General features: G+C 43.4%; 2 protein-coding genes across 5 annotated transcripts; one reads left to right on the top strand and one right to left on the bottom strand.

Annotated features, from left to right (window-relative positions):
* The first annotated feature begins 203 nt into the window (after positions 1–203).
* LOC134794866 (SAFB-like transcription modulator) lies at positions 204–17,895 on the top strand. Of its 4 annotated transcripts, XM_063766697.1 has the most exons (17): positions 204–447; positions 599–1,021; positions 1,406–1,433; positions 2,113–2,230; positions 2,755–2,789; positions 2,873–3,018; positions 3,199–3,316; positions 3,429–3,562; positions 3,648–3,761; positions 3,991–4,068; positions 5,752–5,912; positions 7,372–7,485; positions 13,590–13,716; positions 14,743–14,869; positions 15,363–15,572; positions 16,269–16,448; positions 16,979–17,895. In XM_063766697.1, exons 1-16 carry the CDS (start codon positions 328–330, stop codon positions 16,436–16,438), a joined length of 2,223 nt encoding a protein of 740 aa, XP_063622767.1. In that variant the 5' UTR covers positions 204–327; the 3' UTR covers positions 16,439–16,448; positions 16,979–17,895. The 4 variants fall into 4 exon arrangements, with proteins under 4 accessions (XP_063622767.1, XP_063622748.1, XP_063622758.1 ...); XM_063766678.1 differs by lacking the exons at positions 16,269–16,448; positions 16,979–17,895 and having other exon boundaries at positions 5,752–6,727; positions 14,743–14,884; positions 15,363–15,509; XM_063766688.1 differs by lacking the exons at positions 16,269–16,448; positions 16,979–17,895 and having other exon boundaries at positions 5,752–6,727; positions 13,590–13,722; positions 15,363–15,509.
* On the bottom strand, positions 17,883–23,975 carry LOC134795697 (uncharacterized). Its single transcript, XM_063767634.1, has 5 exons — positions 23,615–23,975; positions 23,012–23,394; positions 22,535–22,625; positions 21,624–21,767; positions 17,883–19,736 (listed from the first exon to the last, which is right to left on the bottom strand). Exons 1-5 carry the CDS (start codon positions 23,855–23,857, stop codon positions 19,539–19,541), a joined length of 1,059 nt encoding a protein of 352 aa, XP_063623704.1. The 5' UTR covers positions 23,858–23,975; the 3' UTR covers positions 17,883–19,538.
* Between the last annotated feature and the right edge of the window lie 1,998 nt (positions 23,976–25,973).

Here is a 25,973-nt window from a genome sequence, read left to right as displayed (position 1 = left end):
GGGCCTCATGGGCATCGGACCCGATAGCAAGCGCAAGAGAGAGCAAGCTATATTGCTATCTCATTCCACCACAAAGCTGCGTCCCCTGAGAATGAAGCTTTGGTGAGGCTTGTCGAGGCCTGCTACGCATGTAAACTAGGAATTACAATATTTTTGAAACGTGGCAACATTACATTTTCGGATACGCCGACACGCCGGACACGCCGCCATTTTCTGTAAAGAAAATTGAAGCGAGTGGGGAAGCTCGTATATTCTTGTTATTCTGTGGAATATTGTTGCTAAAATAACTGATTTACCATCTATTATTAGAAGCTATCCAAAAATAACATGTCCGACCGAAAGCGTTTACTGGACGAACTAAGAGTAATAGATTTGCGTGCAGAGTTGGAGAAGCGTAACCTAGATAAGAGTGGTGTACGCGGTGTACTCATTACGCGTTTATCAAAGGTAGACCATTATCTTTAATTCAACCCAATCGCGTTATTTAACATTTGCAAAGTATTCTAGTGGTAACAGTGATTACGGTCACGCTATAGTTTTGACTACTCACTAAGAATTTGCACAATTAATACTACAACATAAGTCTCGTTTGTTACAGCATTTAAAGGAAGAGGGTCATGATCCTGAAACATTCAAATTTGACCTGAGTACACCTGAGGGCAAAACTCCATCGAAGAGGACGCGACGTTCAGAGAGCACGGTGGAACAAGAGGCTGAAGAAACGCCCGCCATGGAAGATATGATTGTTCAAGATGACGCAGGAGAGGAGGATGACTCTGAAACGCAAGATAACCATACAAAGGCTGCTACCGAGGAGAAGACACAGGAAACTATGGACGTTGATGGGACAGAAAAAATCAACAGGAAACGTGAAAATAATGAAGAACCTGAAACATCTCCACCCAAAAAACCCTGCACAGACAATATACAAAATGAGGAAGAAGATCAAAAAGCTGAAAACAATTTGGAGGAGGATAGCATAAATTTGGACCTTGGCGAAGATGAACTGCTGAATGAAGAGGTACGGTTTTATTTCTTTAGGGTCACTGTCACCTTGCCCTCAGTAGCCCCTAAACTAACTAATGGCTTCCTGATGGAAGTAGATTAACTGAGCCATTGGTTATCATCAAAGCTATAACCATGTATTTATTCTAGTCACTAATAAATAGAAATTGTACTAGACAGACAATTGTTAAATTTTGCTGTTAAATATAATTATTTTGGTTCATATGGAGTTATCTTTATTTTTATAACTGTCATAGAAGTCTAACATGTAAAATAGTTGTATGACTTTCCATGTAATAAGCTTGATCAAAGCTATAAATCTATTCAAACTGTATATTGTTTGGAGCCTGGCCAAGAATGCAGCAGCAGCTGTTGTCTATACTCTATTTACTTGTTTCAGACGGATTCTACTGCAAAGCTCAAAAAAGGTAAGTTTTAGGCATATTTGGATTCCCCAGTCCCATTAATAAGTGCAAACTATTCTGTATATTGAAAGCTCAGTGAAATTGTTATTTGTGTTTAAACTTATTGTTTAATTATTTAATATGCTGAGGATTATAAATATTTAACTATTGCAAATACTTGAGGAGTGCTGCTGTCTTCAAGAATGGAGATGACTGACAATGAAGAAAAAACTCAGATTGTATAAATTGGAGGCACCACAATAGAGAAGTCGCTGCTGGTGGTGATACCACAAAACAAAACAAGCATTGTATAGGATGAGAACCCACCAGTCTATGTCTTCAGACTATGCCAGTGAACAACATACTCCTTCAGCTAATATCCTAATGTTAATGTTATGGTTCTTCTTCTCATGTCACAAATCAAGACATAATTCACATGCCTTGCAGTGTACAAAACTTATGTTCAACATACATAGAGCTCCAACTCTGCTCTGGTACTCAATCCATCCCTAGGGACAGTGGTGCTAATATAGAATCAAGTTTTCAGGTCAAAATGAAATAACTTTTCCCATTATGAAGAAATGTGAAGAGAATCATCTTGCTACTTTTGACCTGAGTGAAGATAGAAAGCTTGCAGGGCGGGTCGCTCCTAACGAGCGGCTCGCGCTGCCCCCGGCGACGACTGACTCGTGTACTGGCGTAGATGACGGCGCGAGTGAGGAGCCCACACCGAGCGACGAGGCTGCACCAGCGCCTGCTGCCGCTCCGAGCGACGCCGCCGTCGATGACCAACAAGTAAACTCCGAAGCCGCCGCCACTAGGTTGGTGAATGCCGAACGGCCGTCGCGACGCCGCCCCGCGCATCTATATTCTCCGATTCGAACGATTGATACTCTAGTACGTTATCGCTACAAAGTTTTGCACCAAACACGTGTCGTCGTGTGGCGCCAACTGGAGGGTCCTTGACTGGTCGGCGATGACGCTGCGTCTCCGATGTCTTTGGATTGGACGACTGTTTCGTGTGTGCGACGAGTTTGCGCTTTCTGCGACTTCAAGCCCCAGCTACCGAAGAGGACTTCAAGAAGATAGTTACAATAAGAGCGCGCAGCTGTGCCGCATCATTGAAGGCGTACCTGGCCCCCAGCACGCTTCGCTCCGGTCACCGAGAGGAGTAATAATGGTGCAAAACTTTGTAGTTGATTGGGTGTGACGCAATGTAACGACTTCTCGCGCTTCATTTTTACTTGACTGCACATTACACCTATTACAATCGTGATCGCAATTTGTTCATGTTCTAATTTTTAAACAGTTTATATGTTTACTGATCTTTCTTTTTGTTTTTCAGCAATGACTGCAATAAATCGGATAAGGAAGCTAAAGGTGAATTTAATTGTGATGAAGTATTACATAAATACAAATTTAGTGAAGGGTTGTCATTTATTACTAAATGTCTAATTTTGCAGAGGGTCAGGACAAGGATGGCGAGGGTGACAAAAAGGAGAAGAAGGACGATGGCAAAGAGGGCGGCGCGCGCAACCTGTGGGTCAGCGGCCTGTCGGGCGACACGCGCGCCAAGGACCTCAAGCAACTCTGCAGCAAGCATGGGAAGGTAAAGGGCATCTCCTTGATGCATTTTATGAAAGCTATGACCCTTGTTTAGACTTAAGGCGGAACACGGCTATTTATTATGGCCACCATCAATTTCAAGTTTTGTGTCAAACGAAAATGAATAAAACTGTAAAAGGTATTAATTTATTACACTTTATACAAAATACAATGACATTTGCAGGTAATTGGAGCAAAAGTAGTTACAAATGCTCGGACCCCAGGCTCGCGTTGCTACGGCTACGTCACTATGGCTAGTGCCCAGGACGCTGAAAACTGTATCAAGAACTTGCATAGAACTGGTCAGTGTCACTATTTGCCTTTTTTATCATTATTATCTGTATTTTAAAGTAATATTTTTCATCATTTGAATTGTTGTTTTCTTATTTTTCTTTTGTTATTTTAAATCTACAGAGTTGCATGGACGAATGATCTCTGTCGAAAAGGCTAAGTCTGAATCAGAATCATCGTCTCGGAGGCAGCCGACAAGACCGGACCGCAGATCGAGCAACGATCGTAAAGATGACTCGAAAGATAAGGAAAACGAGGTAACTTTATAAATAGGTCGAACACAATAATTTTGCATAAAGAAAACACATATTTAGTGATCTTGACAGTATGAAATTGTTATAGGATGGCAAGGAAGGCAACGAAAAGAGCACTGAAAAAGTAAGGAAAGAGGGAGAGGTGTCAGGTGAAGAGAGCACCAAATCAGAAACGCGCGACAAGGCAGACCAAAAAGACAAAGTAAGATTAATAACAACATACATTCATAACGATTATCCATATATTTAATTACTAACGTTAAAATGCTTTCAGCTGATGGAAACATTAAAATGAGGGGCGACAGAAATTGTGTAAAAAAAACAACATTGTAATAATACACCAAAATTGGATTTTGGACCGAATTGTTATGTATGACCGAATGATTATGTAGTTTAGCCTTTTAAAAGTTAAGCTAAAACTTTGTTAACAGGACAAAGCCAAACGCAGCACCAGAAGTCGAGAAAGAAGAAGGTCACCAAGAGAAGTCCTCTCATTTTCCAAGATATGGGTAAGGGAAAACAATTAAACATTATTATTTGTTATTAATTGACCGAAGCGTAGCAAAGGTGTACATTTTGACCAGGGAGTCATTTTAATTTTCTAAATTATTCTAAACGGCAGAGCCATACATCGCGAGGCGCTTCTAAATAAACCCATTTGAGCATCCTGACATCACAGTGTACAGACATACTTGTTACCTTTTGACCCTTAAATCGCTGAACCGATTTAGTTTAAAGAGATAGCTTGAGTCCCAGGGAAGGACAGGATAGTTTTTATCCAGGAAAGCTTCCCAAAAGTGAAGAATTGATGTCATAAGCATTATGCTCAAATTCAATGATGGCCTTAACACTTTATCAAAGCGTTATAATTAATTGTCTTTCAAATAATGAAGTTTGTATAGGGAATAAATAAAAAGCTGATTGGATAAAAAAAGAAGCCACCAAAATTATTAATTCCACACAGACGAAGTCGCGGGCAAAAGCTAGAAAACCATAAAAGAAATAATTTGGCCAATCCCGAGATAACTCGAGGCATTTAGTGTTCCGCTCGCATCGTTACATTTTACAGAGGTTGTTTACCTGTTTTTAGGATAGTTTCGCAACCCTTGTAGTTTTTACTACATATTTAATATATCATTAATTCTGAGACAAATTTGTTTGTGGTGGCAGAAAAAACTTTCAACAACATATGTAAATATGGAATTCGGAATATTACTAAAAAAAAATGGAGACAGGCTGAATCAGCGACACAGCCGCTATGGTTGACGTGAAACGTGGTGTGGACAGCTAATGCGAAGGCCGAAAGCCGAGCTCCGCGTAGGGCCGAAGGCCCGAAGCGTCCAGGATGTCAGTGCTTAAACACAAAACAATAGTACAAGTGTCTAAGTGCGAAGGCCGAAGGCCGAGCTTTAGCAAAATGTCAGTGCTTTAGCACAGAGCAATAGTACAAGTGTCTAAATGCGAAGGCCGAAGGCCGAGCTTTAGCAAAATGTCAGTGCTTTAGCACAGAGCAATAGTACAAGTGAAAAACTAATAAAGATAAAGTTAAGCTGATAATTTTCCCGCCGTCTCCATGCTTCTTTATGTTGGGTATTGACTGGTCAGTTGCCTGTTAGCTATAGTTTTCGAGAAAATCGCCAGGATAGAGGTGAAAATTTTTGTATGATAACTTGCAACTTTAAATGAATTTTTTATCGAAACTATTGCACTCTAAAATGAAGTCAAAATCGTCGACTCAATTTTTTGCAAGCTTTCAAATGGTCCACACGATTCTTACAAATAAAAAAAATTTCAGCCTACCTCTCTCAACCCCCTAAATTTCCCCCTTAAATAAGAAATAAGCAGTTTTGACTTATTTACAATATGAGTGGTGGTAATTGCTATAACTGTTCCAAATTTTAGGTATCTACGTCAAACGGTCTCTGAGAAAACAGGAACACTAAAAAGAAGGGACGAGACTCCTTTTTAGGGTTCCGTACCCAAAGTTCCGTACCGTAAGCAACGTCGGGCGTGGTCAGTACTTGGATGGGTGACCGTTTTTTTTTTGCATTTTTTTCCGTTTTTTTTTTTCATTATGGTACGGAACCCTTCGTGCGCGAGTCCGACTCGCACTTGCCCGGTTTTTTCTCTTTTTCTTCCCAATTTCTTTTTGTAAAACTGTGTTAATTACAACTTTGTGTCGTGTGGTGCAGAAAGAGCGCGACGTGGCGCGTGCGCGCGAAAGGTCCCGCGCGGCACGCGAGGAGGAGCGGCGGCGGCGCGCGGCCGAGGACGCGCTGCGCGAGCGCGAGCGCCGCCAGCGCCAGGAGAAGCACCGCCTCGAGCTGGAGCGCGAGAAGTTGCGCGCCGAGAGGTCTGTACTCCCGACCCGACTCTTGTCACTGTGGTGCAGGAAGGTCCCGCGAGGAGGGGCGGCGGCGGCGCGCGGCCGAGGACGCGCTGCGCGAGCGCGAGCGCCGCCAGCGCCAGGAGAAGCACCGCCTCGAGCTGGAGCGCGAGAAGTTGCGCGCCGAGAGGTCTGTACTCCCGACCCGACTCTTGTCACTGTGGTGCAGGAAGGTCCCGCGAGGAGGGGCGGCGGCGGCGCGCGGCCGAGGACGCGCTGCGCGAGCGCGAGCGCCGCCAGCGCCAGGAGAAGCACCGCCTCGAGCTGGAGCGCGAGAAGTTGCGCGCCGAGAGGTCTGTACTCCCGACCCGACTCTTGTCACTGTGGTGCAGGAAGGTCCCGCGAGGAGGGGCGGCGGCGGCGCGCGGCCGAGGACGCGCTGCGCGAGCGCGAGCGCCGCCAGCGCCAGGAGAAGCACCGCCTCGAGCTGGAGCGCGAGAAGTTGCGCGCCGAGAGGTCTGTACTCCCGACCCGACTCTTGTCACTGTGGTGCAGGAAGGTCCCGCGAGGAGGGGCGGCGGCGGCGCGCGGCCGAGGACGCGCTGCGCGAGCGCGAGCGCCGCCAGCGCCAGGAGAAGCACCGCCTCGAGCTGGAGCGCGAGAAGTTGCGCGCCGAGAGGTCTGTACTCCCGACCCGACTCTTGTCACTGTGGTGCAGGAAGGTCCCGCGAGGAGGGGCGGCGGCGGCGCGCGGCCGAGGACGCGCTGCGCGAGCGCGAGCGCCGCCAGCGCCAGGAGAAGCACCGCCTCGAGCTGGAGCGCGAGAAGTTGCGCGCCGAGAGGTCTGTACTCCCGACCCGACTCTTGTCACTGTGGTGCAGGAAGGTCCCGCGAGGAGGGGCGGCGGCGGCGCGCGGCCGAGGACGCGCTGCGCGAGCGCGAGCGCCGCCAGCGCCAGGAGAAGCACCGCCTCGAGCTGGAGCGCAAGAAGTTGCGCGCCGAGAGGTCTGTACTCCCAATCCAACTCTTGTCACCGTGGTGCAGGAAGGTCCCGCGAGGAGGAGAGGGGAGCGCCGCCAGCGCCAGGGGAAGCACCTCGTATAAAACCCCGGGGTATGCTTATCACTGACTCATCATCTTTGTAGCGTTGTCCTGGTATTTTTGCTTGGGTAGACTGGGGTCCGCTCGGCGACCTGATGCCAAAAATTGACACATGAGAATTGACACTCCGACCTGAACGGGAAGCTATTCGTTATTGGGTCTAGACAGGTTACCTCACGATGTTTTCCTTCACCGAAAGTTGATTGTTGTTTAACAATTAGGCTACCAATACTTTCCCCTACCCGATTCTTATCATCGTACTACTACTTATTTACATTGTACTAGTACTCGTACTACTATTTATTTATTTTTTATTACGGGAATTCGGAAACAGCAGATATCCGACGTAATTTGGGGTTACATTAATAGTTACGTTTGATTACAGGGAAAAGATTGAGCGTGAGAAGAACGAGTTGCTGCGGCTCGAGCGCGAGCGGCACCGGCTGGAGCGCGAGAAACTTGAACTTGAACGACTCGAGCTCAAACGCGCGCAACTGCGGTGAGTATGCTAACAAAATCTTTCAAATACAGACAATAGTTTTTTAAGAGCGCTATTACATTTCGGCGTTGAGCGAGTTTAGGTATTTTACGCGCTGCGGCAGGCCGTGCGAGCTCAGTATGCCGATCCCTTCTACCACACTCGCACTACAATGATGGATTAAACATTCTTGATCCTTCGCGAAGCATATTGAAGTCAACCATAACAACACTAACTGTACTTAACTTTTAAAGTTCTAAAACTGTTATTTGGTAAGTACGAAAATACTAAATGCAGTGCAAATGTACATAGGGGCTGTTCATAAATTACGTCATCTATTTTTGACGATTTTTGACCCCCCCCACCCCTCAAATCATCCAAAAATCAAGCTTCGGATGAATCTGTTTCCTCCTACGTCATGTTACCATCATCCGAAGTCCAGACCCCCCCCCCCCCCCCCCCCGACTCCTCCCATTTGAAACGACGTAATTTATGAATAGCCCCATACTCGTACTTATGAAGGTATATTACTCGAAAGAAATTATAGGTACCTACTCGCTTATTTACATGTTTCGTCATTGCATTTGGTACCTATAGGTTGTAAAGTTTGTATCAACGAGGGTTTAAAAACGAACTGGTACTGAGGATCTGATGATGATTAAGGTGGTCACGGATACCAATCAACCATGTAGTAACATGATTAGGCTCGTTTGATTCGTCTCAACAAGATCTTTGACACTAGGTGATACTCAGAGTCTGATGATGGAGCTGGAAGGTGGTCACCGGTACCAATCAACCATGCAACTAAACCACTTCGTGTTTAGGCTCGTTTTATTCGTTTCAACAAGATCTTTGACACAAGATAGTACTCAGGGTCTGATGTTGGAGCCGGAAGGTGGTCACCGGTACCAATCAACCATGCAACTAAACCACTTCGTGTTTAGGCACGTTTTATTCATCTCAACAAGATCTTTGACACAAGGTAGTACTCAGGGTCTGATGATGGAGCGCGAAGGTGGCGACGGGTACCTGTCTATCAGCTCCATCATCAGACCCTGAGTAGTATCTTGTGTCAAAGATCTTGTTGCGACAAATCAAACGAGCCCAAACACGAAGTGGTTCAGTTACATGGTAGACTGGTACCCGTGGCCACCTTCCAGCTCCATCGTCAGATCCTGAGTACTATCTTGTGTCCAAGGTCTTGTTGAGACGAATCAAACGAGCCTAAACACGAAGTGCTTTAGTTGCATGGTTGATTGGTACCGGTGACCACCTTCCGGCTCCAACATCAGACCCTGAGTACTATCTTGTGTCAAAGATCTTATATAAACGAATAAAACGAGCCTAAACACGAAGTGGTTTAGTGGCATGGTTGATTGGTACCGGTGACCACCTGCCGGCTCCATCATCAGACCCTGAGTACTATCTTGTGTCAAAGATCTTGTTGCGACAAATCAAACGAGCCCAAACACGAAGTGGTTCAGTTACATGGTAGACTGGTACCCGTGGCCACCTTCCAGCTCCATCATCAGATCCTGAGTACTATCTTGTGTCCAAGGTCTTGTTGAGACGAATCAAACGAGCCTAAACACGAAGTGGTTTAGTTGCATGGTTGATTGGTACCGGTGACCACCTTCCGGCTCCAACATCAGACCCTGAGTACTATCTTGTGTCAAAGATCTTATAGAAACGAATAAAACGAGCCTAAACACGAAGTGGTTTAGTGGCATGGTTGATTGGTACCGGTGACCACCTGCCGGCTCCATCATCAGACCCTGAGTACTATCTTGTGTCAAAGATCTTGTTGAGACGAATCAAACGAGCCTAAACACGAAGTGGTTTAGTTGCATGGTTGATTGGTACCGGTGACCACCTTCCGGCTCCATCATCAGACCCTGAGTATTATCTTGTGCCAAAGATCTTGTTGAGACGAATCAAACGAGCCCAAACACGAAGTGGTTTAGTTGCATGGTTGATTGGTACCGGTGACCACCTTCCGGCTCCATCATCAGACCCTGAGTACTATCTTAAGTCAAAGATCCTGTTGAGACGAATAAAACGAGCCTAAACACGAAGTGGTTTAGTTGCATTGTTGATTGGTACTGGTGACCACCTTCCGGCTCCATCATCAGACCCTGAGTACTATCTTAAGTCAAAGATCTTGTTGAGCCGAATCAAACGAGCCCAAACACGAAGTGGTTTAGTTGCATGGTTGATTGGTACCGGTGACCACCTTCCGGCTCCATCATCAGACCCTGAGTACTATCTTCTGTCAAAGATCTTGTTGAGATGAATAAAACGAGCCTAAACACGAAGTGGTTTAGTTGCATGGTTGATTGGTACCGGTGACCACCTTCCGGCTCCATCATCAGACCCTGAGTACTATCTTGAGTCAAATAAATACATATAGAATGTCAGGTCGTTTCAAATATTTTTAATCCTGTCCGGTAGTTTATTAAACTGTACCATTATAAATTATAATACTATAAAAACAGTGCTAGGATCAAAGTCTCTCGTTGCGGTTTACACGCACACAGTATAGCGTTTTACACGGCGCCCGCCGCACACAATGATAAAAAACCTCGTCGTCGCCGTTGAAAATGTGCGGAGCCGACCGACACACGTCCTGCCTCTACAAGCTCTGCCGCGGCACTGAGCTGGCGCAGCGCGCGTCATCGGTAATATAGAGTAGTTTTCAAAAAATTGCCAAAAAATTATAGTAGAATTTCATAAACACTAATGTATACCAACAGTATAAGCAAACGTTGCAGATTGCTTGAGTATGAAAATGACTTCGATATTAAGTAGATTTTCGTAGGAATTGACACTTGTTTCGGAGAGAAAATCGAGTTCGTTTTACTTTGATTTTCTCTTTCTCAAAGGTATGTAGGAAAAATATAGTTTGATATGCCTAAAGTACAGGGTATTAGTAATACAAAATAGCCAGGTTTAGCAGAGTAAAATTCTCAACATTTCCAAATAAGAGCTCGCCATTCAGTGCTTCACGGGGTTTTTCGGAAACGACCATCAGAAAAAAAATCATTACTAATTTAATAAGTCCTTTTTCTAATATTTACAACGATATTTATAAAGATAAGAAGACGCTTTTACTGGAACAAGTACTCATTGTTTCTAATAATGAGCGCAAAGTCCTGAATTTCGTCGACTAGTATCATCAATTTTGCATTATTTCGACTTTTCTTGTAAGAGCGCTCTTAACGCGCGCCAGTCGGAACCTAAATGAGTTATCTAAAGAATTTGATATTGATATATTCAACTGTAGAATCCCTAGCGTGAGACGTAATTTAGTGCAGAGATATTTCGAGTCTTTAGAGTGAGCGTGTTGTCGCCTTCTTGGATACCTATTACTTACATGTGTATTACTTATTAATATTTCTACCTTAGTCCTCTTTATGTTATGTTATTAGTTAATTAGTATCTTATTTACTTTCAAATTATACTTATTAAGTAGATACAATTTGTACTGGCTTTGTTCACATATGTGGTTGTGATAGTGCGTAACCTTAGTTTTAAGTATTACCTGTTAGTTCAGTATTATGTCACTACCTGGAGTTCCTGTAATTGGCTTCCTGTATCTATTACAGTTTCTATATTATTGTCATAGCTGTTGGATCTCCAAATGAATAAAATAAATAATAATAATAACAAAAATAAGTGGCGGAGTCACCGCCTGCCTCGATAACACTGTATAACACAATGTTATGGCAGGTGTCCGGAACTCTTAGCAATAGCCCAGATTTATTTTCCACCCAAATTTAAACCATAGACCAGGACTCTTTCCATTTTTCTATAATAGCTCCCAATGCCTGCTGAAACCGGTTTACGGGTATCTATTTATGTACCCGTGAATGGGTTCCAGCAGGCGTTCTACATGACATCAAAGCTCTCCAAACGGCCTCTACGTGTTGGATCTATATCCCCACGCACGCCTTATAAATGACCGGGCTTAAAAACCCGAGAGTTTGTAACGGAGATACAAAAATAAAAACAATAGCTGGGCTACCTTTACAGTAACTTATGATGATGATGATACATCATCCTCGCGTTGTCCCGGCATTTTTACCACGGCTCATGGGAGCCTGGGGTCCGCATGGCAACTAATCCCGAGAACTGGCGTAGGCTTTAGTTTTTACGAAAGCGCCTGCCATCTGACCTTCCAACCCAGAGGGTGAACTAGGCCTTATTGGGATTAATACGGTTTCCTCACAATGTTTTCCTTCACCGAAAAGCGACTGGTAAATATCAAATGATTTATTTCGTACATAAGTTTCGAAAAACTCATCGGTACGAGCCGGGGTTTGAAGTTTGAACCCAGGACTCCCGGTGTCAACAACTTATAATGGTTGGTTATATACACTCGGCGTCACGGAAATCGCACACCCACGGATTTTTGTTTCAAGCCGTTATAAACCTTATGTTGTTGAAGGTAAAGTATGAGTGTGTGGGATCATTTTAAAGAGAATTTAACCCTTCATTTAAAAACAATGCAATAGTTACTAAAGAGTAAAAAAAAGGCACCTTTTTTAATAAGAAATAAAAATCGTATATTCATGCAAAAAAATCAACAAATTAAAACACAATAAAATCAACAAATATCGGAATACAAATGCCTAAAACTAAACTTAAAACCTAGTGTTGCCTCCTCTGGCCTTAATGACTGCCTCCATGCGAGCCTTCATGGACCTCACGAGAGACACGACGTATTCTTGAGGAATAGCATCCCACTCTTCAATGACGGCATCTCGAAGCTGTTCCAGGGTCGCAGGTGCAGGATTACGTGACCGCACCTTCCGTTTTAGCTGATCCCAAAGGTGCTCTATGGGATTCAGGTCCGGACTCCTTGCTGGCCACTGCATGACGGTGATCCCAACCTGATCAAGGTAGTCCCGAACAATCAACGCTGTGTGGGAGCGGGCGTTATCCTGCATGAATGTGAATCCAGGACCGACAAATTCGGCGTATGGAACCACATGGTCCTCCAGGATCTCTGTGATGTACCGATGAGCAGTCATGGATCCCTGGCCTCGACCACCACCAGTGCGGGAAACACAAACGAGCTCGGTTTTGCCGGCGAGGGAAATGCCACCCCAGAACATGCAGGATCCTCCTCCGTATCCGACGGTTTCTTCAAGACAGGCCTGTGAATAACGTTCCCCTTGCCTCCTGTACACTTTTCTGCGCCTATCGTTGCAGAACAGGCACACCCTGGTCTCATCGGAGAAGAGGACAGCCTTCCATTGGTCGACCGTCCAATCTTTGTGTTCGCGAGCAAACTCACGTCTGACTCGCCGATGCTCTGCCGTCAATTTGGGACCCGTAGCCGCTCTATGGGGCATGATCTTCTTCTCCCGCAACCTTCTTCTTACTGTAGAGACACTCACCACCGTTCTCCGAACTGCTTGCAGCTGCTGCTGCAGCTGGACAGCGTTGGAGAAACGGTTCCGCAAAGACGTCGACACAATAAAGCGGTCGTCTCTTTCGGAAGTGCAGCGTTGTCCTCCGGATCCAGGCTTCCTGGTGAAGCTTCTAGTCCTCTGGAATCGATGAACTGCTCGGAGAACTCGGAAACGGCTTATGTTGAGTTGCCGAGCAACCGCAGACTGCGTCATTCCTGATTCCACCAGGGCTACTGCTTGAGCTGCTTCTGCTTCCGTGGTATCCATTTTCTTGGGGTGTTTTCTTTCTCCAGCTGTTCCGGTGTGACCTCTGTGAACTCTGGATACCGAATGACCCATATTCCACTTTTACCCCCCCTTTTAAACCTATCCAAGGTAACGCAACTAGCGACCCTTACAACGCGTATTGTAGGTGTTCTTTCAGAACGCCGTAATTTCGTGATTATTATTATTTTTCCCAAAAATGCTTTACTCATGTTTTAATGCTTATTAATTGTGCTTTTAAATGATGTATATATTGTGAGGGTATAATACATATGATAAGAGCTATATTCGCTTAAAACAAAAATCGGTGGGTGTGCGATTTCCGTGACGCCGAGTGTATTAGGTAGGTACTTGAGATACAGTGTAAGAAACTAGAAGTATTACTTATTCGTACATTCGCTCTCATATAATCATGCTTTAATAACTTCGTATTCGTGTTCGTAGCCTGGAGGAGGAGCGTCGCAAGCGCGGCTACGAGAGTAGCGCTGCCTACCGTAAGACGGCCGCCAGCCCGCCGCCCGACAACTACGAGCGCGAGCCGCGCCACAAGCGGCCGCCGCCGCCGCCCATGGTCAGTGTAAGTTACTCGACACACACCCTCTCTGTCTCGACTGTCGCTGTCTCCCTCTACCTCGAATAATCTTCTTTGTAGGTCCCTCATTTGGTTTTGCAGCTCCTATAATTTGTCTCCATCGGTCTCGATCTCCCTTAGCCCTCACCGCTTGGTGGAGTTTGCTTGAGGTGGCCTTCTGAACCTGGTCGGACCATCAAGTTGGTGGGGGGTCCTGCGGTCTTTCGCCTTTCACTTTTCCGAGCACGACCATTTTCTCCAAACTTTCATCACCTCTACGCATAACATGGCAAAAGTAAAATAGCAGCCGATGTTGGCATATAGTGGACTGACGTGTTTTGATGCCAAGCTGTGAGAGAATTTGTGCGCCGGGCTGTCCAGGGTATCCTAAGCATTCGCCTCCAGCACCACATTTCTAATGCGTCTATCCTCTGTCTCTCTTTGGCGAGTACTGTCCAAGTTTCTGCTCCGTACATGAAAATTGGGAAGTCCGAGGCTCTTACTACTTACCGCGAATAATAAATAAATAAAAATAAAAAGCTTTTTATTTCCTACTATTTGTTACAGATTTAGTGCATAATTATTTTCTATCGTATTTTCACGGAAACGTACGAACGTGTCTTGCTATTTCAGTCAGTCTCGGTACAAAAAGTACCTACTGAGGTTGACTGAAGTAGCATGACAAATACGAACGTTTCCGAGATAATACGAGCAGTTTTTTGCCAGTTCGGCCCGGCAATTTTTTTAATGTCTTCATCCCAGCGTGCAGTTGGTTTTCCTTGTCGGCGTTTGCCCTAATTTATTTCAATTTTACCCTCCATAAAGCCGTATTGTACACATTTTGTTGGTTGCGGTGACCGGTTGTACCACTATGGTGTCCCGTGTCCCTCTATCTCAATACGGACTCACTTCACAAGTATTAAAGTTAAAGCGAGAGTGTTAAAGGTAAAGCAAGATACTACTCTGCACTTTCTTATTGTTAATAAATTGTATTGTCCTCTAATGTTGACGATGTTTTTTCCGTAGTCATCAAGCCGAGGCCAGTTCGAGGCGCCGCCGCCGCCGCGGTTCGAGATGCCGGCGAGCTACGACCGCTCCGACAAGCGCGATCGCGACCGCGACTACAAGCGGGACTACCCGAGACACGTCGCCGGTAATAGACCTATATGTATGTCGTTTATTTTATTTACTATTCAATTTGTCCCATTTATCGCACGCGGAGTTGATCCCGTAGTAAAAGCTATTTAGAGATGCATATCCAGCTCACACAGTTTGATAAAACACTGGAGTATACAACTTCACCCTTATAAAGTGAATAATAAGTCTGCTGTTAAAATGATATTCGTCCCATTTCATTAGAGATTTTTTTTGACTTATCGATTTCTCAGCATGTTTACAGCCTCGGCTAGAAAATTTAGCACCTCTTTTAGAGTACTAGGTTAGTCCATCCGGTCATTCGCGGCAAACGTCGCAAATTTTGCAGACTAACGACCGGCAGGCACACGTCCGTCATACAAAACTTTAAAATAATAGTCACGAATGAAAAAGAGGCGCTCAATATTTCGGACCTCGGCCCCAAGCGGGCCGATCCGCGGCACGTCCCTCCACTCCCTCCCCCGTAACGCTAACGCCGGTGTGGCCCTCAGCCGGCAGCATGAAGTACCCGAACGGCAGCTCGGAGGAGGCGCGGCAGCCGCTGCCGCCGGGCACGCGCGCCAAGGAGCCGGCGCGCTACGAGGCGCGCGAGCGCTACCGGCCCTCGCCGCCCGCCAAGCCCGACGCGCGCGCCTGGCCGCACCAGCACGCCCACGCCCACGCCGCCACGCGCTACCCCGACCCGCAGCCGCCCGCCAAAGGTTCGTTTTTAAATATGTCATTAGAAACACGAGTGAATAGGTAATATAATATTCCATGCTGATAGTATTCCAGATGTTTAAAACGATGTTTCGATTCTGATGCGAACGTGAGATGTAAACTGAGATAAAGATAAGATAATGTGTTAAGTTTGCTATACATTCGGCGCGTCAATCGATTCACGTTCTACAATTTTTCTTAGATTTATTTTAAACCTCCACTGTGGCCTACCATTCTGGCCGCCGCTAACGAACGGCTCCCAGAATAATGTATCAAGTAATAAGGATAGGATATCAGTGTCACGATAGTAGAAGGTGTTTGTCGCTCTTAAAACTGCACTCGCGGCAACTTTTTACTTGCAGAAATAACTATTGGTTTTGTGAAGCGAGAATACTTATTTACGATACAAGTGCGGTGCGGTGAAATAGTTATTATTTTGATATACATTTTAATTCGAGAATGGGATCATGCCGGGAAAATACTTCACCCAGATTCGGAATCTTATAAAGTTTATCTTTAGCCTATTACGAACAATTGTAGTTTTTATATTACAGTCAACATTAAGTACATAGTTACATTACATCCTTATTTCCATGGTAACAAAGGTGTGTTAAGATTTAGGATTTATTTGACCAGTCGACTAGTACAGTAGGGTCAGTAAGCTTATGCCACAACTAAAACGTCCGATGACCCCTCAGGCGGCAGCAGCAGCGGAGGCGGCGGCGGCGGCAGCGGCGAGGCGTGGTCGGGCGAGGCGCGCTACGGCGCCTACGAGCAGCGCTACCCGCCCGCCTACCAGCCGCCCCCGCCCGGCGCCGCCTACCCCGACCGCTACGCGCAGCCGGCCCGCGACTACCGCAAGTACTGAACCCTCCACGGTGAGCGCTCAGCGCCCCAAGCCCCACGCTCCACGAGACTCGTTTTTACGAGACTGCGCTAAAAAAACTTCGGTGTTTTTAATTCCAGAGTCTAGTCTGAGTTTTAAGCGCAACTCGACAAGACTCGAATAAAGACTCCCTCAAAATACTAGTATCAGTAAGGACAAGAAGAATTATTATATGGTGTACCTACCGAACCCATGAATTTTACATGAAGAAAATGCATCTTGTTTTTTTCTTTAAAAAATGTGAGAGTTCTCTGAAAAGGATCGAGGCCTTTACTTATTTAGCATGACTAAATTGTGAATCATAATTATTTATATAATATCCAGCTCTGCATCATACATTGTTATAATAGAACGTAATGAAAGAAAAAATTTGACATTTCGTTGTTAAATATAAAGTAATTTTACTTTATAAGTCATACATAGCTAACATAGCATTTTACCTAGATTTATACTATGCCCGTTACTCCACGGAAAGGTGGCTAGTTTCGTAGTGGATTTAAAACAAAATAAATTTTGTTGCAGGTAAAGGACATTCTTTGAAGCAGACAGTTTAATTTAGCAACATCCAACTTCTTCATGGGAGATAAATATAACAAACGATTATTTACGTAATCGCATTGACGTATATATCTCAGGACTGGCCTTACGGGCAATAAGAATGGGGCCAGTGTGTGACACCGCTACAACGCGATTGGTTGATGAGTTCGCATCACGCACGCGATTGGTTGACGAGTCCGCATCACGCGCGCGTTTGGTCGCAACTAGTTGCGTTAGGCTGCACGATTGGCTCGAATTCGTGAGTGACACCGCTGAACTAGTACCATTTTTAGTGCCCGTAAGGCCAGTCTTTAGTTTAGATATAATACGTCAATGCGTAATCGGCTCAAAATACTATATTGTGGACTTGAACTTGTGAATGTGTTAATAATTGAAGGGATGTTTACAAAAACAACATAACTGACTACACTGGTTGACACCTGAAACGATTAACAATGTTCTTAAAAAAGTGTCAACCGCTCTAAGCAGTTATGTTGTTTTTGTAAACACCCCTTCAATTGTTTTCAATGGTAGATATGGAAATCTTTTTATAATTTATACAAGCCGCTTAGTTATGATGCTATGCTTCGAAAAACTGCGGTGATTCTGACAAGTGTAAGGACCAAGATGTTGAATTAAAACGTTTATATGAGTGTTTTCTCAAAGTACAAAAATGTGCATCCTGCAATTTCATGTCGGACTTAAAAGTACTGAATTTGATTAAAGTTGTTTGCAAACGTATCAGTAAATAATAAAATAGGTATGTATGGGGTGCTTGGTGGTGATGCCAGAAATCTTGACTGTATATCATTTACACTAATTATCTGTGTTACAGAGAATTTAAGTATTTTAAACTTGTATATATTATGTAAAATGAAAAATAATAAAGTAAAACAACAAGAGTTGCAGTTTATTTCAAAATAAAAGTACATATTACCTTACAATAAGCATCAATCGAAGACATCACACTAAACATTTTGTATGCAAACATACATTTGTATGTACCTATATTAATATATTATACATAAAACAAATTTCAACGTTATAGGGATAACGTTTTATTTCGGATTGCTTTTCTAAATTAACAAAAAATAATAAGTGTAGTAAACAACAAGTAAGGACTGTTTAAACGTTTGACTAGCCTCACGAAATAAATCACGTGTGCCCTTCCTCGTATGGAAAGTTTCCAACCCTTAAAGGCGAGTTTAACGTTAAACCCAGATCTAGAATATTCTTTTGAGTGCTTTCCAGAAAAGACATGAAATTTTACAAATACCTACCTAACTATCACAATTAATGACAAAATCTTTCTAAAGGACTCTAGATGTTTAGAGCCGTGCAAAGACTTCAAACAGGACTAGTTCTACAACTAAAATTAATGAATCTTTTAAACGTAAATCTAGCAGCGTAATTTTGAGTAGACCAGACCTCATTCAATTTAGACTCAAAAAGACATTCTCGGCCACACTATTATTTTTCAACATACATAACATCATTTACCAAAAGATTCGTGCTAAAAAGCAAAACGAACTCTCATTGTTTAAGTCACACAAATAATCCCGCCACCGTTAAAAGGCACTACGCATAAATCAATATTAGTCAATTACTGATCATAATTATTATAAGGAAAACTTAAATTTGGTTAATGATTTTATTTCTAGTACCAATTCTTTTAACATCTAATTACATGTTTTTGTATCACCTTACGTGTAATTACATCTTTCAATTTACTCACTACGCTCGTGGTTCAATTTTGAAATCTTTCGCTTGCTCGGGTATCAATATTAGCATGAGCGGTTAAACAACAACTTTGCCCCCGTTGTAAAACAAACAACTATTCCCGTTAACACGGTTCTAACCGGTCTATGCAACTTGTTTTTACCATTATTTTCTCAGTTAATACCTACGCTTTCCCGTTTTTGTTGCCTTCCCTTCAGAATCCTCTTAAGTGGGTTATACTGTACTTATATATCTTTTAAAATACTAATAGGTAAACTTAAAACGAAATACGCATTAGGGGTCATCCATTAATTACATCACACGTTTAGGGGGAGGGAGGGGGTCAAGAAAATGTGACATGTTGTGACAAGGGGGAGGGGGGAGTCATAAACTTTGTGACGTCACTTTAACTTCATCAGTAACCGAAAATGTATTTAAATTATTTTATACGCTAATTATCATTTAAATAACAAGGTTTTGAAACGATAATCATTTTTATTCGTTTAATTTTATTTCTTAATTAGTTTTGAGTTATAAAATTACTAATATTTCTTTTGTCAAAAATATTTTGATAAAATATTAAATAAATATTTGCCGATTTCGTTGAAGAAATGTGACGTCACACCAGGGGGGAGGGGTTTGCCAAATGTGACCAAGTGTGACAAGGAGGGGGGGAGGGGTAAAAAAACCTAGAAATTCGTGTGACGTAATTAATGGATGACCCCTTATAGGATGATTGTTCGACTAAATGGCTTATTAACAAAATAATTGATTAAAATAACAAAAATACGTCGGAACGTTTTATAGTCGACCCAACAAAGAAAAATTAATAAATTTGAGGACGAAGCATTTGTGCATTTTCAACAAAAAGAGTAGCGTGGGCTGGCACAATATTACTATTGTCATTATGTAGGTATGGCGCAGACGGATAGGCATACGTCGACCGGTCGTCTTCGTTCCTCGGCTTTGCTTCAACGATGTCTTCTTCAAGTTCTTTTAGAGCTGTAATGGCATCTTGCTGACCCTAGAAATACAACATAATAAAATGATTCACATCGTGTGAACTTAAAACTTGTAAAAATTGCCTATTGGTATTTTTAAATTTAGTTATGTACATGCGGACCGAACGCATGTGGAGCTTGGCCATGGCCTCGGAGACTTGGCGACACCAAGACGCGTTTAGTCCGTGATGAGTACATCGCGCTGTCGCCGTGCATTCAGCTCGGCCGAAACCGAAACGCAGGCTAGCCCGTCCGCACTTGGTCGTCTAACTCCCTGCCATAGATGAGTATATGCCATTTATTACTGCCGGTCGCGCAGCGCGACGCAAGTCGCAGCCGCAAGTTGTTTTGAGTCCGCATTAAGGCCACAGAGGCTGTACGTTTTTGAGTCCGCCTTAAGGCCACACAGTCTGCAGGCGTCACTGTCTACAAACGTGCTCAAAGGGTGGGTTTCTTCTTCTTCTTTATTAGGGGCTATATAAGGCTACAAAGCCTATGTATCACTGCGACCATTCCTGATCTATTGTGATCGCCACCTACTACAACTCTCGATCCAACCCTGCAACTTCAAATAGCTGCAGGATCCTTTTGGTCTCGAGAGACTTTACCTCCTCCGGGCGTAATATGTGTCCGCCCAAGATTAGGTCACGAGTACGCATTAGGCAAGGGCACTCTGTGAGGATGTGCAAGGGCGTCTCCTCTGCCTCCATGCAGAGTCTGCACCACCCTATGTCACGTTTCCCCATGGTGTGCATGTGCTTATTTAGGCCGCAATGCCCGGTAAGCACCCTTACCAAGTTGCGCAGTTGGTTCCTAGACAGCGCTAAGGCGTTCGAGGACGCCTTTTTGCTGAAGGCCTTGATAAGCGCTTTGGAATGGTTCATCTCTCCAGAATTGAATGGTTTTGTAGTGACAGTAGGTCTTTAGGGTGAGCCGCGTTAGGCTTTTGGGGATACCACAAAAGGGCTCAGGACTGTAGTTCTTCCCCTTAGCCCCTGCTCGCGCGAGTTCGTCGGCCTTCTCGTTTCCTACGATACCCGCATGCCCTGGGACCCAACGTAGAACAACCTTGTTCCTGGCTCCAAGGTTGTTCAATAGTTGCCTGCAGTTCTCAACCAGCCTCGATGTGGTGACATCGGAGGTTAGAGCTAAGAGTGCCGCCTGGCTATCCGAATGGATATAGATAGTATGGTTGCCGTAGTTGCTTTGCAGATTGATTGACGCACATTCTATAGATGGTCAAGCAAATCTTGTCAGTAGAAAAAGGCGCGAAATTCAAATTTTCTATGAGACGATATCCCTTCGCGCCTACATTTTTCAAATTTGCCGCCTTTTTCTACTGACAAGATCTGCTTGACCAAGTATAGAATGGCGTATATCTCTGCCTGGAATATAGAGCAAAAACGTCCTAGGTTTAAGGATGCTTTTCCTAGGCGCTTCACCGTATACTCCGCAACCTACTTCAGATCCGGATTTGGAGCCATCAGTGTACCACCTCAGGCTTCCTTCTTTCCACTTAATTTGACTGTTTGACCAGTCCTCCCGTTTGGGGATTTCCACTGAGTAAAGTTTGAGTGGACAAAATTTGGGTGACATAGTGTCGGATGGCATCCCAAGAACAGGAATATCGTACACTTATTCATTGAACAGTCTCAGAGTTTGCGATAACCAATTACCTCTCCTCGCGCCCGCTATTCTAAGCATACTAGATCTCGCCTCCAATTCTAGATGCAAGTGGAGGGGCGGTAGATTTAGTATGCCTTCTAGGGCTGCCGTCGGGGAGGATGACATGGCCCCAGTGACGATGACACAGGCAGTTCTTTGAAGGCTGCCAAGCTTCATCACTGTTACCTTCTGCGTCGTTTTCCTGTACCATACTGGGTGGGTTTAGATGGTTACAATTTAGTTACCTGCACAGCAGCTAGACGAAGCAAACGAGTGGCAGTGGCTACATCCCGCTTGAGGCCTCCTCTGCCCTGCCCATAGTAGATCCCCAAATTGTAAAGGGCTGCAGGGTGTTCCCGAGCAGCGGCTGATCGGTACAACTCCATAGCCTGAGTACAAAAATGTTCTATACTAAAATACGTATATACAGGCCATTTTTAAGGTTACGTACCTCAAAAGCAAAAAACGGAACCCTTATAGGATCACTCGTGCGTCTGTCTGTCTGTCACGGCCTATTTTCTCCGAAACTATTGGACCAATTAAGTTGAAATTTGAGATAGAGAGTATATAAGATACTTACATAATAATAGAAATTTCACCAAGTTACGAAAACACCGGTGTTTTCGTAACTAAACGAAAACATTTTTTTGTCACAAATTGGGTTTCTGTATTTGTTACACCCAGAATGAAGCTCTTTAAACCGGCCAAATTTTATCCAAATCTACGAATAAAAATTCGGCCCATATATCAACTAAGGAAATACTGAACTTTGAAAACAGAAAACTTTCCGTAAGGTCAATGCGGCCAAATCCGTCTGCGAGAAATTCCGTACACAAGCATATTTATCTTACTTTTTTCAAGCATGGGCTATTGCCCATGCTCTATTGAGCGCACCTACTTTTGACTGCTGAAGTGCTGAAACTAAAAGCAAGAGCTGAGCTGCTTTGTTGTTGAAGATAATAATTGTGTATTAATGTTTGAAAAAAAGCCGTCATGTACGGAAATTCCCGCAGACGGATTTGGCCGCATTAACTTCTATAATTTTACCTTAAGTAAAAATTTTGTCAGTCTGACTTTGTAGGTACACAGCAATGTGTTGCTAACACTAAAGGGAAGTGTCAAATGAAGTCAAAATAATGTAGAAAGCTTTCTATACCATTTTTTCGTCAGCAGCAACTCCAAGACCCATCTCATAACACAACCCTAAATTGTACTGAGCTGGTGCATGGTTACGATTTGCTGCGGACCTAAAACAAACAAACCAGTTAGATTATAATAAAACGATAATAAATGCCATGTTTACAGTTAACACATTCACTGCCCCCGACGCATATGTGCGTCCACCGTCATACAAGATTGTTCCTAGGCCACGCCCCCTGGCAGTGAATGCGTTACGCGAGTGCATTCACCAAGGGCGTCACGGCAAGTTTATAAAGTCTGTATACTCATCTCAAAAACATTTTGATCATCCAAACTACTCTTGGTCCCAATTAGTTTTGATTATTTATTTTATTTTATCAAGTTTTTTTTTAACTATCAAGGTTTTAATGTTATATTGCCCATTTCCTAACCTAAATGGGCACCTTCTGCAAGTTGCCTATTTAGGTTGAGATTATTTGTTAGTTATACAAACCTGAGAAGGTTCAAGCCATCTTGGTGGTGGCCATTTTCAAGAGCAGCGAGCCCTAATTTGTTCTCAATGGAATTGAGAACTTCTCCTAAATCATTTTCTGATGAATCAGTACTACAAGCACCACTGCTTGAATTATGATGTTTCTCTTCAGCATGTTCATTTGTTATAAAATGTACTGTAGGAGTAAAGCCCCTTAACACATTCTCAATGTTAGGAATAGGTTTTAAGACTCCATCATTTTTCTTAACAAATTTCACATATGGATACAAAGCAGAAAATATGCCATTTATTGATGGACATTTCGTAGAGGAATCCTTGAGATGGTACTTGTATTTTAAGTGAAGCAGTTGACTGGCATACCACCCAACAACTAGGGCACTGCTCTGTAAAACAAAAACAGTAACATGAATCGATATAGCTATTATTAAATGTATACATTGATATATTATTATACATCCATAAAATAAACTGTAATTCTATATGAGGCCGCGTAAATATCTACACTCAAGTGGTTTATTTCTGAATAAATGTTCATTATTGCTCCGATTATTGTTTTATTAAGAAGCTCCTAGCTCAACAGTATAAATAAACTGTATTGCTTACCCATGTGATGGCACCTATCCAACTGCGGTTTAGCTGTTCGAAGTTCCACCTATTACTGTTGGTGTTGTTATCATTTTGATAAGAGCCACAGCATCTCGAATACCAACGGCATGAAGGAGATCGCTTATCCTTATCTTCAGAACAACCATTTGTGTTTCCATAACCTGTAGTACTACGTCTGTCGAAATGGGCAACGTTCCTCTCTAACGTGTCCCTGATGCGGCGTGATACATATTTCCACATGTTAAAAACAATACAGAGATGGATCTTGAAGGTTAAATTACAGGATTTCCATTGTAGGACGCTAAGAAAATACTCAAAATCCCCCTTGGCCTACGCCAAGGCCAATTCACCACTATTATTTCACCATTTTCACCAGTCCGGTACATAGCCAACGTGCAATCGTTAACGCTCAGTAGCGAACGAAACGCAACTGTCACTGTCGCACTAGTTAAAAGAGTGATAGAGAGAAATGACTACGATACGCTACGCAGCGTTAACGATTGGCGCGTTGGCTATACGCTGCAGTTTGTTTTTTTTTTTAAGTGAGGTGAACTCACGGACCTAGAGAGTAAACCGGACAGAGTACATTAGCCAAAAAGTGTGTCCACATGAGAAGTCAAGGTGGGCCGTTGCATCTCTTTCTAATTAGGGTGACCATAAGTCATATGTATGTGGGATATTAGGATAACATTGAATATATAGTTTGGCCAGGATCTTTTTTTATTCGTGCATAGTTATAGAGAATCATACTGTATTTTCGCTGTACTAGTATTATGGCCTGAAAAGGGATGGATATAGTTTTTTTTCTCTTCTGTAAAACGCTTCACACAACCTTATAGGCACTTAATTTAGTTGTTCTAAAAGCTGTTGCTAATAGGCGCACTGGACCACGAACATGGTGGATCGTCAGGAATGTGGTCCGCCGTAACGTCTGTCAAGAACACGGGTATGAGTGAGAGAGATAGAGAGACAGATATGGTGACAGAACCAGAGGGTCTACCGCGAACCAAGTTCGACGTGTTGCCTCTCTGTCACACTTACGTACGAATTTATAAGTGCGACAGAGAGACAAAATGTCGAAAGTGGTTTGGGGTAGGCCCTCAGGGCAGTGGGGGATTTACAGTATTTGCCGTCCTAGGCCCCAGGCCCTGTAGCAAGCACTAGACGCCCCTTTCTCAGCACCCATCATATAGACTGCCACCCTAGGCCCGGGCCTACTCGGCCTTAGAGCAAATCCGCCACTGCCTCAGGGTCGCGTGGATCCGCTACGCCCGTTTGTTATAGTTTTTAACTAGGACGCTTATCACTGGAGCATAAATTAAATTAAAAAAATAAATATCATTTATTATCAGGCGACTAAGGCCCATAGATACATACCTTACAAACTAACATACGTACAATAGTAAAAATCTTACAAGCTAAAAATTATTTCGGCGTCACCGAAAACCATAAATACCGAAGTTCGCAAATTGCGAGCATCTTTCTCTGTCACTGTAATTACTCCTTTATAGGAGTAAAAGAGAAAGATGCCCGTAATTTGCGAACTTCGGTGTTCACGGTGGTAGGCCATCTGTGCGAAAAGAGAAGAGTCGTGAAATGTAAAGAAACTAGTGATGTGCCGTTCCCAGTAAATTTTCCAAAGAGGGTAAGCCCTCATAAGCACGAGCGCTTTTTCAACGCGCGTTAAAAAAGCGCATTAGAATGAAACAAATGGAAACATGTGTATTTGTTCACACGATGGTGGTAGCGCTTTTTATCAAGCCTTGTTTTTTTTTTTTCGACTTTAAGCGTTGGTCGTTAAATCGAATTTAGCGTGTGAACGGATTCAACCCCTTTTGTAACGCGCGTTGAAAAAGCGCTCGTGCTTATGAGGGCTAAATTCCCAGTAACGTTTCTGGTATCGTCCCAAAAGTCAGTAAATTACGATAAACTTCTATTTTTCTTTTATTATCTATGTGTTTTTTTATTATTATAACAATTTATAAATGTGTCTGTAATGTTTAAGGACTTTGGATTTCAATTTTTGCAATTATTTATTCTGTATTGGCTCTGATTTCACCAATTTAAACATGCCGAAATAAATACATACCTATTTATGAAAACTTACGTTTAAGTACGTAATAAGAATTGTGTAAAACCATAAAGGAAGTGGTAAAACTGGTTCTCATCGTGCCGACATCATGGTCACCCTAATGAGTTTGACAATGTCTAACTTGTATTTTTATCGTAAAATGTAATAATTGTGGCTTCCTTGTGAAACGATATTACACAATTAGAAATTATTTCACTCCCACAACCTTTAACGCAACATTTCTTCACCATTTTTAAGAAATTTTGCATTCACGTGTTTTGTTAT

The sequence above is a fragment of the Cydia splendana genome, chromosome 1, assembly GCF_910591565.1.
Source record: "Cydia splendana chromosome 1, ilCydSple1.2, whole genome shotgun sequence".
NCBI lineage: Eukaryota > Metazoa > Arthropoda > Insecta > Lepidoptera > Tortricidae > Cydia > Cydia splendana.
This window is presented reverse-complemented; position numbering and strand designations above follow the sequence as displayed.

Excerpts from the sequence above, each read along its gene's own strand:
- LOC134794866 (XM_063766675.1), top strand. The coding sequence starts at position 328 with ATGTCCGACCGAAAGCGTTTACTGGACGAACTAAGAGTAATAGATTTG. Across the intron at positions 448-598 it reads TCATTACGCGTTTATCAAAG|CATTTAAAGGAAGAGGGTCA; the intron begins GTAGACCATTAT and ends CGTTTGTTACAG. Across the intron at positions 3,563-3,647 it reads CGAAAGATAAGGAAAACGAG|GATGGCAAGGAAGGCAACGA; the intron begins GTAACTTTATAA and ends AAATTGTTATAG.
- LOC134795697 (XM_063767634.1), bottom strand. The coding sequence starts at position 23,857 with ATGTGGAAATATGTATCACGCCGCATCAGGGACACGTTAGAGAGGAAC. Across the intron at positions 21,768-22,534 it reads TTGCTGCTGACGAAAAAATG|GCTATGGAGTTGTACCGATC; the intron begins GTATAGAAAGCT and ends TTTTGTACTCAG. Across the intron at positions 19,737-21,623 it reads TTCGTCTAGCTGCTGTGCAG|GGTCAGCAAGATGCCATTAC; the intron begins GTAACTAAATTG and ends TTGTATTTCTAG.